At 36.6% G+C, this 19989-nt stretch overlaps 1 protein-coding gene and 1 pseudogene across 1 annotated transcript; both read left to right on the forward strand.

Moving 5' to 3' along the window:
* Positions 1 to 2893: 2893 nt before the first annotated feature.
* Positions 2894 to 11664, forward strand: pdhb (pyruvate dehydrogenase E1 subunit beta). Its single transcript, XM_026235583.1, has 10 exons — positions 2894 to 3019; positions 3125 to 3184; positions 6734 to 6841; positions 6923 to 6985; positions 7074 to 7109; positions 7191 to 7476; positions 7552 to 7662; positions 7903 to 7994; positions 8083 to 8224; positions 11251 to 11664. The coding sequence occupies exons 1-10, from the start codon at positions 2984 to 2986 to the stop codon at positions 11394 to 11396; spliced, it is 1080 nt and encodes a 359-aa protein (XP_026091368.1). The 5' UTR covers positions 2894 to 2983; the 3' UTR covers positions 11397 to 11664.
* A 989-nt stretch (positions 11665 to 12653) lies between these two features.
* LOC113064529 (BTB/POZ domain-containing protein KCTD6-like) lies at positions 12654 to 15666 on the forward strand (annotated as a pseudogene).
* The last annotated feature ends 4323 nt before the right edge of the window (positions 15667 to 19989 follow it).

Here is a 19989-nt window from a genome sequence, read left to right on the forward strand (position 1 = left end):
TATATATATATATATATATATACAGTATTGTTCAAAATAATAGCAGTACAATGTGACTAACCAGAATAATCAAGGTTTTTCGTATATTTTTTTATTGCTACGTGGCAAACAAGTTACCAGTAGGTTCAGTAGATTCTCAGAAAACAAATGAGACCCAGCATTCATGATATGCACGCTCTTAAGGATGTGCAATTGGGCAATTAGTTGAAAGGGGTGTGTTCAAAAAAATAGCAGTGTGGCATTCAATCACTGAGGTCATCAATTTTATGAAGAAACGGGTGTGAATCAGGTGGCCCCTATTTAAGGATGAAGCCAACACTTGTTGAACATGCATTTGAAAGCTGAGGAAAATGGGTCGTTCAAGACATTGTTCAGAAGAACAGCGTACTTTGATTAAAAAGTTGATTAGAGAGGGGAAAACCTATAAAGAGGTGCAAAAAATGATAGGCTGTTCAGCTAAAATGATCTCCAATGCCTTAAAATGGAGAGCAAAACCAGAGAGACGTGGAAGAAAACGGAAGACAACCATCAAAATGGATCGAAGAATAACCAGAATGGCAAAGGCTCAGCCAATGATCACCTCCAGGATGATCAAAGACAGTCTGGAGTTACCTGTAAGTACTGTGACAGTTAGAAGACGTCTGTGTGAAGCTAATCTATTTTCAAGAATCCCCCGCAAAGTCCCTCTGTTAAAAAAAAGGCATGTGCAGAAGAGGTTACAATTTGCCAAAGAACACATCAACTGGCCTAAAGAGAAATGGAGGAACATTTTGTGGACTGATGAGAGTAAAATTGTTCTTTTTGGGTCCAAGAGCCACAGGCAGTTTGTGAGACGACCCCCAAACTCTGAATTCAAGCCACAGTACACAGTGAAGACAGTGAAGCATGGAGGTGCAAGCATCATGATATGGGCATGTTTCTCCTACTATGGTGTTGGGCCTTTTTATCGCATACCAGGGATCATGGATCAGTTTGCATATGTTAAAATACTTGAAGAGGTCATGTTGCCCTATGCTGAAGAGGACATGCCCTTGAAATGGTTGTTTCAACAAGACAATGACCCAAAACACACTAGTAAACGGGCAAAGTCTTGGTTCCAAACCAACAAAATTAATGTTATGGAGTGGCCAGCCCAATCTCCAGACCTTAATCCAATTGAGAACTTGTGGGGTGATATCAAAAATGCTGTTTCTGAAGCAAAACCAAGAAATGTGAATGAATTGTGGAATGTTGTTAAAGAATCATGGAGTGGAATAACAGCTGAGAGGTGCCACAAGTTGGTTGACTCCATGCCACACAGATGTCAAGCAGTTTTAAAAAACTGTGGTCATACAACTAAATATTAGTTTAGTGATTCACAGGATTGCTAAATCCCAGAAAAAAAAAATGTTTGTACAAAATAGTTTTGAGTTTGTACAGTCAAAGGTAGACACTGCTATTTTTTTGAACACACCCCTTTCAACTAATTGCCCAATTGCACAGCCTTAAGAGCGTGCATATCATGAATGCTGGGTCTTGTTTGTTTTCTGACAATCTACTGAACCTACTGGTAACTTGTTTGCCCCGTAGCAATAAAAAATATACTAAAAACCTTGATTATTCTGGTTAGTCACATTGTACTGCTATTATTTTGAACAATACTGTATATATATATATATATATATATATATAATGATGGATACATTTTATATTACTGTTTCAAGTAATTATTTGTAATAATATTTATAAGATTTTTAATTTCATTGACATTCATTTATTTTTTTTATTAGTGATTATAATGTAACTTATTTTAGAAATAGTAAATAGTTCAGATATTTAATGACCAATTAATATATGTTCTTCTCATTTGGTTTATAATTATGTAAACATAGATAACAGAAAATATAGTTAAATTGGGAGTTGTAATATTAATTTTTTTATTGTAATATTAATTTAACCATATGCTTTATCAATATGTATGCATTTGTAATCCCGTAGTTAGAACCTTCCTCAACCAACTGCCTAAAAAAAAGTAATAATAATATCTTTATTAACAAGATATGAATAACAAGAATAGCATGTTAAATTGTAATATACAGTATATATATATATATATATATACAATTTAACATGCTATTCGTGTTCATGTCTTGTTAATTGAACTAAATGTAAACATCTTTTATGTTAAATATCTTACTCAGGACAGTACTAAATAAAAAAAAAATAACATTCATTTAGTATGATCTCTTTTATTTTGTTAAAATTATTCACATTTTCACAGATTCTGAAAGGGGTTCCCAAACTTTCGCATGCCACTGTGTGTTTATATGTGTGTGTGTGTGTGTGTGTGTGTGTGTGTATAGAGAGAGAGAGAGCGAGAGAGAGAGAATTAAAATTGTTGCTCAGTTAAGTATCTAGACCGCCTCATCCATACTAGATTGGGAGAAACGGTATGAGATCTCATGTGGATTATAATTACATTGTAAATGCGGTTAATATAAATTATAATTAATACTACTAAGAGTTGTATATAGTAGTTTATATATACTACTATATACTATACTACTTATATTCATATTCATTTTAACTGATACTAAATATTAAAAACTGATGTTTTTTTAATAAAATATTTTTGACTTTTAGTTTGACCTTCTTAACCCTCTATTATGGCATATTTTTGGACATCGATTAAAACTAGTTTAGTCAATTTTTAACACGCCCAATGTTTTAACAGTAATGAATATTGCGTCACGTTTATCCTTTTTTAAATAGTGAAGCAATTTGTTTAGAAATCATTGATTTATTTTGTTTTCTATAAAAAGATTTTTTCCTTGCCCTTGGACCGGAACCCAATGACAGTAAAGGCAGCTTCCGCTCTGTCATGATTCGGCTGCGCTGATTGGCCGCTGCCACTGTGTTTCCTGTTCTGATTTCACAACGCGCCCTCTGATTGGTCGAAACCGCTAGGATGACAGCCCCGCTTCCAGACAGAGGACAGTGAAACATGGCGTCTCTGAGGTTACTCCTGCGCTCGGGGAAGGTATTTGTGTGGAAATATGATATATTCATATATTAGCAACATATTACGCCCATGATAATAAGATGAAAGCGTTGAGACTGATTTGGATGTGTTTGTGTCTCTCAGAATGCCGTTGCAGCGGTTTTGCGGCGGGAGTTTCACGGGACGCCGCCGGCTGCGGTTCAGGTCAGTGATGCAGCTGCTCTCATCTTCAGCGAATAAACACCAATCCTTCAGAAAACAACTGTGAATCTGTTCATTAATATTATGTTTGGTCTGTCGAACCGAACGCACAGTAACGATACATGTCAAGAGTGCTAACAAAAACAGCGTGGTAATATCAAGATTTGTGTGTGTAACGTTACTCTGGTAATACTTTGGTATTATGAGCGTTTACTTTCTTTGGTAATAGTCCATGATAATCCCACGTTTACCATGATAAAGTCATGTTTTAATATGGAACATGGTAAAACTTTGGTACATTAGACATTCACCATGTTTAGTTGACAATCTTTGGTAATATTCAGTGGTAATGCCATAATTTTTTCCATATGTAACATGGTAAAACTTTGGTACATTAGACATTTACCATCTTTTAATTGACAATCTTTTGGAATCTTCAATGGTAATGACAATTTTTTTTTCCATATGTAACTTGGTAAAGCTATTAGGAATGTATTGAGATCTCGACTGGTCTGACTGGTCCTCGCGAGACCATGACAATAATATTGGCAAAACAGTTTGCTGTGTTTACATGAGAGCTACAAGATTTATTGTTTAAGTGTTAGAATACATTTAGATAACGGAAGTACTGGGATAAACGTTAAATGCCCATCCGATAAAAAAAAAATTGTGCGTATTCACAGAAATGCGTCTCAGTGTGGACGGGGCCTTAAGCAAGGAAACATTTTGTCAGAGCCTCTAATAAATTGTTGTTTAGTTGTCTCATCTTTTTAGAAAGATCTTAAAAAGAAAGAAAAAAAGGTTGAAAGTGGAAAAAATAGAAATTTGGTATAGTATCCGTTAGTGTGTTGTTGTTTTTTGGCAGCAAGTCTATGGCAGCCCATAGAACCGCTTGTGGGAAAGTTGTGAAATTTGCGCACTGATAGAAGACTGTGAGAAAATTGACCATAGCAAATTTGAAGTCTCTAACTCAAACTCTCTAGTGCCTCCACTTGTCTAAACTTTCAAAAATGTTATGCTAATAACTTATGAACCGTGAACCACAAAATTAAAATTATTTTTTCTTCTGATACCTTGGCTCATGAGAGTCAAAAGGACACCAAAATAAAAAAATCGTGAGGTTTAGTTTTTTCGTTATTTTCAATTGTTTGTAAAAACTACTTTTTTGAACTCGTCCTAGAGAGAGCGAGTGAACGTGAGAGAGAGAAAGAGCGCGAGAGAGAGACAGAGAGAGAGAGCGAGCGAGCCCCGGCCGCACGCTCAGTGTCTTCAAACAACACGAGCGCTGTCTTGCTCTCTCTCCCTCGCGCATATTAATCAATTGACACGATGGTGTTGTTGTTGAAATCAAATTAAAATGAGAATGTAAGTGTGATCACCTCATTTTTTGTTTGTAAGAAAAAATTATATTAGATTTCATATTGCAATATATATCGCATTAAAATATAATATCGCAATGTAATTTTTTCCCAATATCTTGAAGCCCTAGTTTGGCCTATTGAAGCATGACCTGAGACTACCTGCAGTGTTTCGGCACTGTGCCCCCTGAAATGCATATTTTTGCTTATAACTTCTGAATGCTTTAGCCAAAACTTGTTAGATTCGGTGCATCAAGCTGAATTGAATGATACCAAGTTTTCCAACGTCAGCCATTTTGGACATCGGCTATTTTGCATTATACTCTAAAATGCTGTATTTTTACGAATGCATTTGCGTATCTTTACTAAACTAATTACAGAAATCTTTGGCTCCATACCCTCATGGTACTCAAAAGGTTTGGGGGCAGCACCACCTATTGTAATCGGACTGATGTTGATAGATTTCTTGGATCATGACGAGAACACAGATACCAATTTTACCAATATTGGCTGAACTTCCTGTCCACTATTTTGATTCATGTTGACAATCTATTTTTCATACTCCTCCTAGATCGTTGGTCCAATTTTCAACAAATTTGGCTCTGATCATCTTCAGACCAAGCTGGCAAAAAGTTATGGATTTTGTGTCGATACACAAAACTGTTTTTGTTTAGCGCATTAACGAATTTGCTGGAAAGATGCCAAACTATATCTGAGGGCTGTATCTCTGCAATGGTTTGACATATTTACACCAAACTTTGCATGTGTCATTGCCGCCTCACACTGACCATGGCACATAAATTTGGTAACAGTGCCACCTATTGGCAAAGAGTAATAAACCATTCATTAACCTTTAATTGTGAAATAAAAAAATTTCCAACAATGCTAATAACTTTTGATTTCATTAGGCTATTGTAATTAAACTGGTCTCAAAATATTTCTTGGGTCGTGCCGACAACAGACATATAAGTTTTTTTTTGTAAGAAATCTGAACTCCCTCTCCGCCATTTTTGATTTATGGTAAAATCCTACTTTTTCTAACTCCTCCTCAACTGATTTTCAACTAAATCGAGTCTGATCATCTTCAGACTGTGCTGACAAAAAGTTATGCATTTCGTGTCGATTGCCAAAAAAACGTTTTCATACAGCACCACTAAAAATTTTAGGCTATATTTCTGCAAAGCTTTGACATATTTGCACCAAACTTTGCATGTGTCATTGCCACCTCACACTGACCATGTCACATTAAAATGCTAACAGCGCCACCTATTGGTCAAGAGTAATTAACCTTTAGTAATTCAATTTACAAAAATGATAATAACTTTTGATTGCATTAGCCTATTGCAGTTATTGAAACTGGTTTCAAAATATTCCATGGCTTATGCTGACAACATATGCCAGATTAAGATGAACTTCCTGTCCGCCATTTTGATTTATGTTGAAAACCTACTTTTAACTCCAACCGTTGGTCCTATTTTTACCAAAATAGTCAGATGATCTTCAGACTGTGCTGAAAATTTTTGGGATTTCGTGTGAATAGATATAAACATTTAAGCATACCACAGCAACGAATTTAAGGCATGATGCCAAAATGACACTTTAGGCTGTATCTCTGCAATACTCTTAAAATAGCACACACTATTTATTTTATTTTTTTATAAAATAAATAATTCAAAATAAAATATCTCTGATAATCCCCTTGCTAGGAGCGCGACATAAGGATGCTGTTACCTCGACAAAATTATCTCATGGGCACTACATATGACGTTCCCATGAGTTAATATGATGTTCCCACAATTTTATATCTCGTGGCCACAACATTTTATCACGTTCCCACAAGTTATTATTTCTTGGCCACGACAAAACTAAGTAAACCGAACAAGTCACCTTACGGGCACCGTACCCTAGAGAGTTGGATTGGAAAAAAAAGCTTGCCCTTGGATGGCATAGTTTTTACCATCTATAATGATAATCTTCATATGTATTCGGCATATACATATTAGTATATTATGGTTTATATGGAATTTTATAATGATACCTTTTTGTTACTATGTTTCTGAGACATTCACAGTATATTGAAGTACCATGTAAATCTCATTAGTATATGAACATGATAATTATTCAGTAACATTTTATATTCAGAGTACCATGTTTTATCGTCTTATATATGTATAATTATTGCATTTTATTGCAGGTGACAGTCCGAGATGCCCTCAACCAGGCCTTGGATGAGGAGATGGAGAGGGATGAACGGGTTTTCCTTCTCGGAGAGGAAGTCGCACAGTATGACGGCGCATACAAGGTCTGATGCAAAGATTTTTATTATAAGTCAGTTGTAAATAATGCCACACCATCTTTTAAAGTTACTTGTATTGGGTTGCAGGTTAGCAGAGGTCTTTGGAAGAAGTATGGAGACAAACGCATCATGGACACACCAATTACAGAGGTGGGAATGATGATAAACTGGTCCAGAACTCATCTATGTATGTTCTTGATTGTTATGTTTAATAGAATTTCCTGATTTGTTCATACAGATGGGATTTGCTGGCATTGCTGTTGGTGCTGCCATGGTGAGTTTTTCCTGTAATGTTGATAGAAGAATGTGAAACTCCGTCATGTTCCCAAACTAATCCAATCGCGTCCTCTTTCAGGCTGGTTTGAGGCCCATTTGTGAGTTCATGACCTTCAACTTCTCCATGCAAGCCATCGATCAGGTCATCAACTCCGCCGCCAAGACCTACTACATGTCTGCCGGCCTGCAGCCCGTCCCCATTGTGTTTCGTGGACCCAACGGCGCTTCGGCCGGAGTGGCGGCTCAGCATTCCCAGTGCTTTGCCGCTTGGTACGGTCACTGTCCCGGACTGAAGGTGGTCAGTCCATGGAACGCCGAGGACGCTAGGGGCCTTCTGAAATCAGCCATCCGTGACGACAACCCCGGTGAGTTCCTCACCGCGTGAAGCTGATGTTCACAGGAAGTGAAGGTGGCTCTGACTGTTGTCGTGTCTCTTTCAGTGGTTTTTTTGGAGAATGAGCTGATGTACGGTGTGCCATTTGAAATGTCTGAAGAGTCTCAGTCAAAAGACTTCCTCATCCCAATCGGAAAAGCTAAGATTGAAAGACAGGGTGGGTAATATTATAAATGAAAAATATTTATTCATGTATATTTAGTTAGAATTTATGCATTTAAAAAATCTAACTTTTTATATATTTTTATTATGTATTTAATATTATTCATCTTTTTCTAGCCTATAAAAAAAATCTATAACTGCTATTTTGATTGTATTAATTGAGCGACAATTAAGTGCCAGCCATTGTTTGCGACTGAATTGATCTCTGCGTATTAATATTGTTGGTCTGATGTAGGAAGTCACGTCACTCTGGTGTCTCACTCCCGAATGGTCAGTCTGTGTCTCGATGCTGCTGTTGTTTTGGCCAAGGAAGGGATCGAGTGTGAGGTATGACACCTTTTTTCATGGTGTAGTTGGTTTAAGTGCCATTTTCAGTTCGGCTTAAAATGTGATATTTTGTATTTTTGTTCTGTAGGTGATCAACTTGCGCTCAATCCGGCCTATGGACACGGAAGCCATTGAAACGAGTGTAATGAAAACAAATCATCTGATCACTGTCGAGGGCGGCTGGCCTCATTTTGGAGTTGGGGCTGAGATTCTTGCCGAGATCATGGAAGGTAAAGATTTTTTTTATCTGTTTAGTTTATGACATGATTTTTAATGAAAGAATATTGCAAAAATGCTCACCAAGTGCTTGAACTAGGTATTGCAGTCCAAATTCAAAATATTGGAGAGGGTTTTTTTTCACCCGGCCCATCCTCCTTCAGACTTGATGTACAATCATTTTGACAGATTGACTGCACCAACAGGAACAAGCCCACTGGATGATGAATGAAATGAAATGTGCTGTGTTTTACACCAAAAATACAAATGAGTAAACTTGTTGAACAAAGGCCTCCTATAGCAAAATCGATGCGTTTTTGTAAGAATAATATCCTTGTTCAAAACTTAATAATTACTTCGATCTAGCTTGCGTTCACCGTTTTAAACGGAAGCAGCTCTATGTATTTTAAAACAAATTTTTGATTTGATTGGATCTAGTTTGGCGTCTTTTCTGAGTAATTGTTTAGTTTCAGAGACTATCCCTGATAAAGAAGCTACTGTAACACCTCTTCTTAAGAAACCTTCACTTGATGCTACTATCCTACACAAAATCTGAGGTCTGGTGATCAAAGACTCGTCTCTGTCCCCAGATCAGGGTTAAAGCCTGTGGAACAGCCTTTCAAACTATATCAGATCGGCACAGTCTTTAAAGGGTTAGTTCACCAAAAATGTTAATTAGGCCATTAATTACTTGCCCTCAAGTCATCCTTGGTGTATATAGTCTCAGTCGTCATGCCCATGGACCATTGGCTAAACGTCTGATGCATATGGGACTAGATATATGCATATGGGACATATGTGCAGGTATTCGGTAATGCGATATATCACGGTAATGAATATGCACGATATTGTTATCATGGGCACTTCTAAATACCGTGAATAATTATATATTATAAATGATTCCGTATTTGGAATGCATTTTAAGAATACCATTCCCATCAACTGGTCAAAAGGCACAACTGCTGTATGCTGTTTGAAAGATGCGCTCTGATGTAAACAAGCAGGCATGAGAAGCACATGGAGGAGCACGTGAGAGACGCGCTGAATGAAAGCACATTCACTCTCTGACAGCAGATGGCGCTAAACTAAAGAAAATTAATTCCTTACTTTTGAAACACCACAAATAAACTAGCTGCCCTACTTTCTAAAACCTATTTAATAATTTAAAATTGCCAATCAGATTTGTGTATTTGTTATGATGTTCGTCACAGTGCCAAATACTTAAGTATTAAGTCTTAATATGTATGTGAAAAATTTAAAGTTTGCGGCATAGAATCTTTCAAATATTTCTTGAGAGTTTTACACACCAGTCCTATAGTTATTGTGGCGACCTTCCTCGCTTCGAAACATGACGATGAACGAAACAAACCGTGGTTGGTTGAACTTGTTTGTTGGACATGTCGGTCAAACAGCCTCATGGGTGAGCCTTGGCCAATGAAAGCTGCCATGAATTACAGACCTTCAGCTTGAATGAGACCAAGGTGTATATGACTTTCTTCTTTCAGACGAATCCAGTCAGAGTTATTTAAAAAAAAATTGTCTTTTGATCTTTCAAGCCGTTTCATGATACTCAGCAGGTGTTGCAGTGAATCGGTCCAAAGGAAGTGAAATAAAAAGTGCCCATCCATTAAAAAAATTTCTCACACAGCTTGCATCAACAGTTGTACACTGAAGCAGCTCCGGGAGGATGATGTATGAGGCCAACGTTGCACAAAAAAGTGGGGCATGTGAAACAGAATTTAATTTGCCCGACTGGACAAGTAACCTGATCAAAATTTGAATAACAAACAATAACTAGGGCAGCACCGAAACTTTGGTGAGAATTTAATTGCTTTCAGTTTAAACGGCAACTAATAACGGATAATGTATTTACAGTATCAAGGCTGCGTCAGTTGAGGCTCGTGGAGAAATCAAGTCACAAGTACCAGCGAAATTAGCCATCAACCTGTCCATACATACAATATTACAAGGGGGTAGACAGGACAAGAAGACAGGAAATTGAGGAAGGCGGCATCTGCGAGCAACATCCAACAGTCTTTCATTACTAAATGATTCATTTTTGAACGAGTCAATGATTCAGGAAGCCATTTATAAAAACAGTTACTTGCTTTATTTAATGAATGAAACAGCCGTTTGAATTAATCGGTTGGTTGTGAAACAATGGTTCACTCATTAAGACAGTGACTTGCTACTACCTACTGGTGGTTTAATTACATATCTAAAAGTATCATTGAATTTTTCCAACATTTCGTATTTGTATGTCAAAAAAAGTCAAACATTAATCTAATAACATTATTTATGATTTGGACAGATGGAGTTTGTTGATGCTGATTTCATTCGAATAGCTGCAATCATACAGTGTCTTGGAATAATAACTTAATGTATTGATCACAAGTAAGAATTCAACGTAAATAGAGACGTGTACATTTAATCAGTTCAGGAAAATATTGTCCATCATAAAGTAAAAAAGTGACAGCAATCAATTTAAGGTTAATATCGAAAAAATAATACAAGTTAATAATTGATGGATGCTGGCTTTTTATTTAACTTCTTTTTTAATTTTCGTTCAGCTCTTCTACAAGTTTGCCTCAGAGCGGATGTTATCATTGAGCCATGGTTGAGTTTTAGGTTTTGACTTGGTATTCAAAACCTCTGAGCAGGCATTATTTAACAGATTGCGATACTGATCAGCTTCCAAGTCAGGTAAAGATGACTCGAAGGACAGAGACAAGCACATCTCGTTAAAGGAGTTTATGAAGTCATCACAAAAGTGAGAAGAAAAGGAACGAGTCAGTTGTCGAACAGGCATCTGATAAAAGGATCAAGAACATCAGTAATAGAAAAAAAGCTGTGAGAAAGAACCAGGTCCAAAACGTGGGATCTTTGAGATTGAGACGGATTGAAACTGCAGTATGCTGTATTTCAGTCTCATGACCTCATTATGTTGGATGATTCATTTTATACGAAATCGTATGTTCTCTGGATAATATTAGGGAGTTTGTCATAAGCATATTTATTAATTCTTGTTTTTTAATTCAAGGTCCCGCTTTCAATTTCCTTGACGCCCCTGCTGTCCGAGTCACGGGTGTAGATATTCCTATGCCATACGCCAAGATTTTGGAGGACAACAGCGTACCACAAATCAAGGACATCATCTACACCGTCAAAAAGACTTTGAATGTTTAACATAATAGATTTCCCTATCAGGCCACATTAAATATTAAATACGACATGTTCTCTCCTGTTTCTGCCTCAGTGTTTGGGGAATAGGACGTGCTCTTTCATCTTATACAGATCTTCTGTTACATGACCCTTTCTTCATTGGCACTATTTTAAAGTCATTTTCTCATTTTGTCATAACGGTGACATTCATTATGGCTATAAACAACCTACCATGTGTATTATGTGTAAATTCTACTGTAAGCTAAAGTAATAAACTTTTATCACAATGGGTTATAGGAGTTCTGACTTCTTTAATCTGATTATTAATATAAAAAAAAAAATTGCAGTATTTAAGCAATAAAGTTTTAGGCATAGCCATTTAGGAGAGCTTTGTAAAATTATGATCGGGTGGATGTAACACCAAAATTAATTTACATTTTATTTTCACATTTTTTGTACAGCTATATATTGGCTACTTGGAAATTAAAAATGCATATAAATAATAGTAAAAGTAAAAAAACAAACAGATTGTTTAGTCTGATGCTTAACGATAAATATCAGAATATAAAATATTACTATAAAAGTATTCTAAAAAGGGCATTTAAAAGCATAAATAAGGTAGAAATAAATGATAACTAAAAAAAAATAAATAACAGAAAATGTTGAAATCTGTTCGTTTAAAAAAAAGAACAACTCTGACAAAAGAAATACTTATAAATACAAGTACACTTGTCAGCATTAGATTACAAGTAAAAGGTTTGCCGATTTAAGTATTTTGGATAAACACGGCAATAAAGACGGGCGGAGATTCGCTTAAGGGGCGGGGTTTGTTTCGTGGGCGAGTCATTTCAGCTTTCAGCATATTTGCAACGAAGTAATATAAGTAATCTGGTTTTATTCATATTATGCGATTTATTGTTGATTATGCATTTTTTTTGTCATTCTATATGATATTGCAGCCGCTATAAATGATGCGCGTGCTGCAGCATCTTATGTCATTGTCAGTCATTTCATCAATATCGATAGGTTGCTGCTTTTCGTAGCTAGTTACGTTTACATTTCTTCTTGTTTTTGAGATGTTACAAAAATTGCAGGGACACCCTTCAAATGCGTCATTCATTTCACATTAATCTGATTCATCACTACTACCCTTGAGCATGCTGTCTAAACTGTGAAGAGTTTTGAATACTTCTTTAGTTTACTGCAGGTGTAGTGTTTATAACCCATAAAGGCTGCAGAGAGCGTCATTCATCGCATCATCGAAGAGGAACAATTGGCCACATGGAGAATGGAGACTGGACACACATGGTAAATATAAAGCAGCGACACGGAACCCAAAACAGTGTCAGCATTGTTTACTGTACCAAAAAAATAAAAAATAAAAAAATACATGTTGTTTGTTTCGGGTGGTTGCTAAGGTGTTGCTAGGATATTATTTAATAATCACTCCCCACTTCCATGTAAAAAGAGTCAACTCCCATGTTTTTATGATATTCTAGTGCAAGAATTCCCAAATATTTTTGTCAGCTGACCCTTTTGATCTAAAATAATAATGTGTTGTTTTATTTTAATTTAACAAAAAATTTGCTGTTCATGTTCACATTAACCAAAACAAACACATATTCGTTTACAAAAACAAATAAGTAAAACATTAAGAACAAACATTTATTTATTTATTTGTTTGTTTTTATTTTTGAATAGGTTTTTGCCTTATTTTCAGTTTGGGAAACCCTATTCCAGTGCTAATATTCAGTTTGGATGCTTTCTATTCGGGCTGCATGATTAATTTAAATGAAATCGCAATAAGACAGAAGCTGCGATTCTTATGCAAATCTTTCAGTGAACCATGGTTCTGTGACCAGCAGTAAACCTCCATCCGAAGGCCAGAGGGCGCTCTCGTGAAACAGTTGCTTGAAAGGTCAGCCATTTTGTCTTAAGGCTGTCCCACACTGGACGAGAAGCGCAGTGCCCCGTCATATCATGCCAAGCCTTTAAAATTCAAACACATTGTTTTCTATGAGTGTGCGCACATCGGCGCCCAACTAGGACTCGGGACACTGTACAAAATCCCGCCATGCCGCAGAGCGCCACTTACATAATTTTTCATAAAATCACATTATATTTGTCCAGAATGATTGTTAATGTATATAATGTCTTCTTCTCCAGCTGATTGTGAATTGTGCGTTTTTCAGCAAAACGTTTGGCTTTCTGTGGCTTGAATAAAGTCTTTGCGCTTTATATAGAGAGTTATGTTCTTTATGTTTCTGTTAGCTCTGTTTTGTCAAACACCATATTTGATCAATGCAATTTTATTGACCCTTGAAGTTAATTTTTTCCTGTTTGGTGATGAGATGAACTGTTTGATGAACTGTTTAGTTTTCCTGTTTGGTGATTATATCCACTGCGCTTCTCGTCCAGTGCGCCGTCTCCTTTAAAGGAGCTGTATCTAATTTTGTCAATTGGGGTCATTCCTGTTGTGTGCCCTCAGTTTGACAACTCATATGAGGTTCGAGTCTGAGGAGGAGGGGGTGGGAGAAACAATTCTAGACAACATTTTGAATTTGGACTGCAGTAACCATTTCAACCACTAGTTGTCAATGTTACATACTGCACCTTTAAACCTAGTGGTCCAATTTGTCCAATTTGCAAGCTTTTTGGAGAAGAAGGTTAAATTCTAAAACATCTCATGTGGTTTTTACCATACTACTGGTGTGAAGCTCAGTTTACCATACTATATTTTCCATAGAAACCAGTATTCCTTAGGGTATTGGCAATGCAGCTGAAAGCAGCATATGTTTATTTCAAGGCTTTCATTGTCAAACAGCTTTTACAGAAGAACCAATCTGGTTGAAGTTTAGCTGGGAACAGCTTGGTTTTGATGGTCCATCAACTAGAACAGCACCAAATGGTCTAAACTGGTCTTTCATATCAGTGCAAGTACCATCTTGACAATCTCAGCAGGCACAAAATGCATCTTTAATGCTTTGATCATCAACTATTTATGTTCTTCTTGGTTGTAGATGATGGATACAGTTTCCCTAAATGTTGGTCAAGCTGGACGCTAAGCTGTTGTAAGGAAGTTGCTAGGTTGTTCTGGGTAGTTGCTAGGTCATTACTAAATGGATGCTTGCCACTTTAAGAACAGGACCTCCAGTGACTCAAAAAGGAAAAGAAAACATGCATTGAGGATTAGCCATTTTGTCTTTTCTCACTGGTCCATTTTCTCTGAGACCAAGATTTTATGAATAACAGGGTTGAATTGAAAACATTTCATGTGGTGGTTTAAACCATACAATCTATACTTCCTGAAGCTCAGTTTCCCATAGAAACCTATGTTCCTAAGGGTATTGTCAAAGCTACTGAAAGCAGCAAATGTTGTTTTCAAGGATGGACCCAAGAAAGTCTTTCTTGGTGAACCAGTTTACAAGAAAAACCAAGCTGATTGAAGTACTTCTGGAGAACAACATTGGTTTGATGGTTCACCACCTAGAACAGCACCATATCCATGGGCCTGCATGGCAGTTTTTTCTGTATCAAGTATCTTCTCATTCTCAGCAGGAACAAAATGCATGTTTATTGTTATGTTCTTGTTTGTTGTAGATGGTGGACATTATGCTAAATGTTGCATTCCACCCTCCAGCGTTATCCAGACTCTATGTTGGGCGCCATGTTTCGTGGAGACTTTCTCACTGCACGAAACGCCCAGGGCAACTATTTTATAGATCGAGGTGGTCCTCTATTCCGTTACATATTGAACTTTTACGTACCTCGAAACTGACACTACCATGTAACCTTCAAGAAACAGAGCTCCTTCAGAAGGAAGCAAACTTCTATCAGATAGAGCCCCTGATCCAATGTTTAGGAGAAACCAAACCCCTTTATCCACTGGACACTTTTGAACAAGTGGTTGAACTTTCAAGTACTCGTAAGCTGTCCAAGTACTCAAACCCGGTGGCGGTCATTATCACTCAACTCACCGTCACCACCAAAGTTCATGCACTACTGGAAGGCATCTCCAACAACTTCACCAGATGGAATAAACACATGATGGACACCAGAGACTTACCTTTGGACCACGTGACTACCACCAAGAGGTTTCCCTTCAGGTGCATCTGGTAGAGTACATCTCCAAGCAAGGCTTCTCGATTCGCAACACGCGGGTGCATCAAATAAGTGAACGCGCCAATGAGAATACGGTAGAACATTATTGGACAGTTTGTAGAGTTACGCAGAAGGTCGAGGACTGATTTATGCTGCATCTGAATATTAACCATATCTATTGTTAATATTCAGAGCAACTTGAGCAACTACGAGTTTAACAAAGATTTGAGCGATTTTTTATGAACTCGTAATTAGGGTAATTCCAAAATTACTTCAATTCACCACATCTCCACTGCAGATCCTGGTTCAGACTAACCAATAATGAACACAATGAAAATGTTTTCTGCTGTATATATTTGGGTGGACTAGTCCTATGATGTTTTATGTGTCTTCAGATGTTTATGGATAAAAAGAACCTCAACAATTTCTAAAAGTACTATATCATATACTAGGAAAGAGTGACCCAAATTTCTTTCTTAATTGTCAAATCTATTTATGCAACCTTTAAATCAGAAACTTTTTATATATATTTCATCAGTGTTAAATATACAGTATTGAGTTGTATTTATAGTATTTCTGCAGATATTTTGTCTTGTGAGTGAGCCCATAAAATGTAAATGGGTTGCATGATTGTGGTATCTGCACTATTATTGATACAGTAATATTTTCCCCCTTTGAGATACATACATTTATGTAATTTGCATATTGCTCAATGTTTTGTGGCCTAAAGCTTTAAGCAAAACAATACCTTTTATGATCAGCTTCTAGACCAGTTCTAGACCAGAGTTAATGTCCCATTTAAAATTCATGTTAGGCTCAAATGCGTTTTAGACTCAGGTTAGCGTATTTGAAGCTGAGAGCATCCATTGAATGTTTTGAAAACCCATATGAAATTGAAAGAGTTCACTCACGTGTGTAATGAATTTGACCTACACATGAAAAACAAGAGTTTCATTATACATTGTGTCTTTGTATAACATTTCATTGGAAGGACCTTTTGTTTTATTATGGGAATTAATTTAATTGATTATTCTAATGGAATATTTATGTGAATATTAAGTTACTTTTGGTGCTTCTCTCTTTTAAATGCAAAAACCTGAATAAATTATAACAGGATTATATAAATATATTTGCTTTTTTTTTCTTTTTCTTTTTTTGAGGGTTTTGTGTTGAAATTGACAATAAAATCTTATTCAAAATGCTGAAAACAGCAGATCTTATATATGAATTATGGATTTTTAATATGTTAGTCATAGTCTTAAATGGATGAAAATCTATGAACATGCTTCTCTTTTTGTGAATATGGCACTTTAAGCTGCAGTGTGTATTTCAGTGCCACAAGAGACGCCAAAGGAAATTTCAGTCTGTTTGAGTGGTGTTGCACAGCAACAATAACTCAACCAGTGGTGTGAGTTTGGGGTAAGGGGTGATAAATAGGGAAACTTGTTTAAATAATCTATTTATGCATACTACAATTGTAACATTGAAAAAAAAGTATCAGCAGTTGAATTTTGTTACCTAACCACTAAAGAAGTTGGTAACTGACCTGTAAGACACACTAATTAGCCACATTTCCTGATTCATCAATAATATTAAAAAGCTTTGTACAATGCTCACATCAAGGTTCACCATTAATAGAACAGCTCGCATGGCCTTTTAAGACTGACAGCTTTAGCATAATTTTGTTAGCTTGCATTTGTCATTGTGGTTTTATTGATAATTTATTCAGGATATGTGATACTGCCACCAATCTAAAAGAGATGTCTACCAGTAATGTGCATGTGTTTGTGTGCTAGTTCTATTTAGGGCCTTGGGTTGTTTCTTCTTCTTCTTCTACTTCAAAGTGAATTGCATTTTTGAGGACCTAAACATGCTCCAATCCTCACAAAACTTTGCAAAAATTTACATCTGATATTAAATTTAAATTTATGCATTTAGCAGACGCCTTTATCCAAAGCGACTTACAGTGCATTCATGCTATTAATTTTTACCCATTATTGATATAGGTTTCAGAACTAGGTGTGGCAAAATGGCTCAATAGTCGTACACACGTGTAACAGACCATTACCTACAAAAAAAGTATCTTGGTACAAAATCTAAAACCTACTTTATTTTGAATTTCCTGTAAAAATTTTGTGCAGTTTTTTGCCATTTCCATGCCTCGTACATTGACAAAATCCTTTATTTTTAAACGGATCTTCTTCAGATTTGGTAAGGGTCATCATAACACCTTTGTGACGTTAAACTGTGAAGATAAGACAAAATTTGATGTTTCACCATGAAATAGTTAAGTTGCTGTAACTCGGCAAGCAATGTCCGATCTGCCCCAAACTGTGACGAATCGTGCAGCAGAGAGACACAGGGAGAGAGCGAGATTCAATCGCAGATGTTTAATATCAATATAGGGTAATCCAAATCGTAGTCGAACAAGCAGAGGTCAAATCCATACAGACAGTCCGAAAACAAACAAACAAATAAATAAACAAGTAGGGAAGAGGCAAGGAAAAGGAACTCTGAGGACGAGAAGATAATGAGAGAACTCGGAATACGAGAAAGCTGCATACACGAAGGGTAAGGACTCCATACAAACAACAGGGAAAGACTGGTATTTATAAGGAGGCTAATGACAATATATTGCCTGCACCTGGTGCAATTAACTGGAGACAGGACCAGACTAGAGGAATTCTAGTGCCTAAGGGGAAGTGAGCTCACTAGTGGATACCCAGGGAAACAGAGACTAGACAGCGTGACACAAACTTCACGTTTGATAGGTGTTCTGTTCTGAACAAACATTCATGCCCAAATACAGTTATAGTCATAGTGCCAGCTGCCGGCAACAGGAAGTGACATGTTTAACTCTGTTATGGACTCTTAGAAACATATTAAAAAGTGTCAACAAGTGTTAAATAGACTGTCAACATGCTAGAAACATATTAAAACATGTTAGCAACACTTAGCTAAGTGCTAAAGCATGCTATTAATGCATGAAACAGAACATTAATGCAACTCGTGCATACAATTTCCAGTCTTACTTCAAACTACACAAGTTTGATTAGAGTCCTGCCCTGAAGGTATCTACAAGCTCATATTTGGTTATATTTATAACGACACCTACTGGCAGCAGGAAGTAACTTGTTTTACACTATTAGCAACACTGTAAAATATGTCATTGTGTGCTAAACATACTATATATATATTCTCAAACATGCTGGCAACGCTTACTAAGTGCTAAAGCATGCTATTAATGCTATGAAACAGGAAGTTGTTGTAACTCATGCATACACTGCCCAGTCTACCTCGAACGTCACGTTTTATAAGTGTCCTGGCCTGAACACATCGAAATGCAAGTGTCCAATTATGCCAGTGTTCAAATATCTTGTTTCACATTAGCTTAAACATGCAATGTCTGATCTGCACTAAACCTCACATGTTTGATAAGAGTCCTTGGCTTAACAGATCTTAAGGCCGATATTTCAGTTATAATCATACCGCCACCTGCTGGCAACAGGAAATTACTTGTTTTAAACTAGCTTAAACATGCAATGTCCGATCTGCCCCAAACTTCACATTTGATAAGAGTCCTGGGCTGAATTACATCTACATGCCAATATTCAGTTATAATCATAGCAGGAAATGAAAGGGCAGAAATTTGGCACAAATATTTACCATTTTATAAGCATATTTCCCAACGTTCACTGTTCTCCTATGGCCACCAGGTGGAGGTGAGGTTAGGTGAGGTTTGTTTTTCTGAAGAAAATGTAATTGGTGTTTGCTTGTGTAAAAGCCACTGGTATTATACTAGGCTGTAAGCCATAGCATTGCAATGTGGTTGTTTTTAGCACATTACTATGCAGTTGCTAGGGTGCTCTGGATGGTTGCTATGTGCATGCACACTAACCTCAGTAAAAATAGCCCATCACCAAGGCTCTATGATATTCTGGTCTCTAGATAAAGCTTGAGTTCCCCATTCAGTACAGATATTAGATTTTTGTCGATTTCTGGCCTAAGACTGATCAATTAAAAAAAAAAAAAAGAAAGAAAGAAAAAAAGTCAGATCACCTCAACAATCCACATGATTGGAATTATTCATTTAATGTTATGCACCTCACCAAAGATGTCTTTCTGCCATTGCTGGGCACCATTGCTTGCAACAAAGCTAACACCACCAAGGTTTAGCTACAACTAAACAACATGCCTGAGCAAAGAAAGCTAATGCTAATGTTCTAATGCTTCTTTAGATATACAGTATAAATTTCACTCAAATTCAACAAATGCTGTAATATCAAAGATTTTAAAAAATAAAAGAAAAGTGCATTCATGTCTTTTCTTCATTTGTGTATAATATTTAAGTTTTTTTAAATTGCAGAACGTTATTTTTTATGTTAGACTGTTATTGACCCATCCACCAAAACATAAAATGGCCGCCATCAGGGGACTGGGACGATGTCCCTCCAAACCAAAATAAACAAGGCAAAAACATTAGAAGAAAGCATATGGTCGCTATGATCATCTATCT

Source organism: Carassius auratus, chromosome 47 (assembly GCF_003368295.1).
Source record: "Carassius auratus strain Wakin chromosome 47, ASM336829v1, whole genome shotgun sequence".
NCBI classification, from domain to species: domain Eukaryota; kingdom Metazoa; phylum Chordata; class Actinopteri; order Cypriniformes; family Cyprinidae; genus Carassius; species Carassius auratus.

Excerpts from the sequence above, each read along its gene's own strand:
- pdhb (XM_026235583.1), top strand. The coding sequence starts at position 2,984 with ATGGCGTCTCTGAGGTTACTCCTGCGCTCGGGGAAG. Across the intron at positions 3,020-3,124 it reads TACTCCTGCGCTCGGGGAAG|AATGCCGTTGCAGCGGTTTT; the intron begins GTATTTGTGTGG and ends TGTGTCTCTCAG. Across the intron at positions 7,110-7,190 it reads TTGCTGTTGGTGCTGCCATG|GCTGGTTTGAGGCCCATTTG; the intron begins GTGAGTTTTTCC and ends GTCCTCTTTCAG.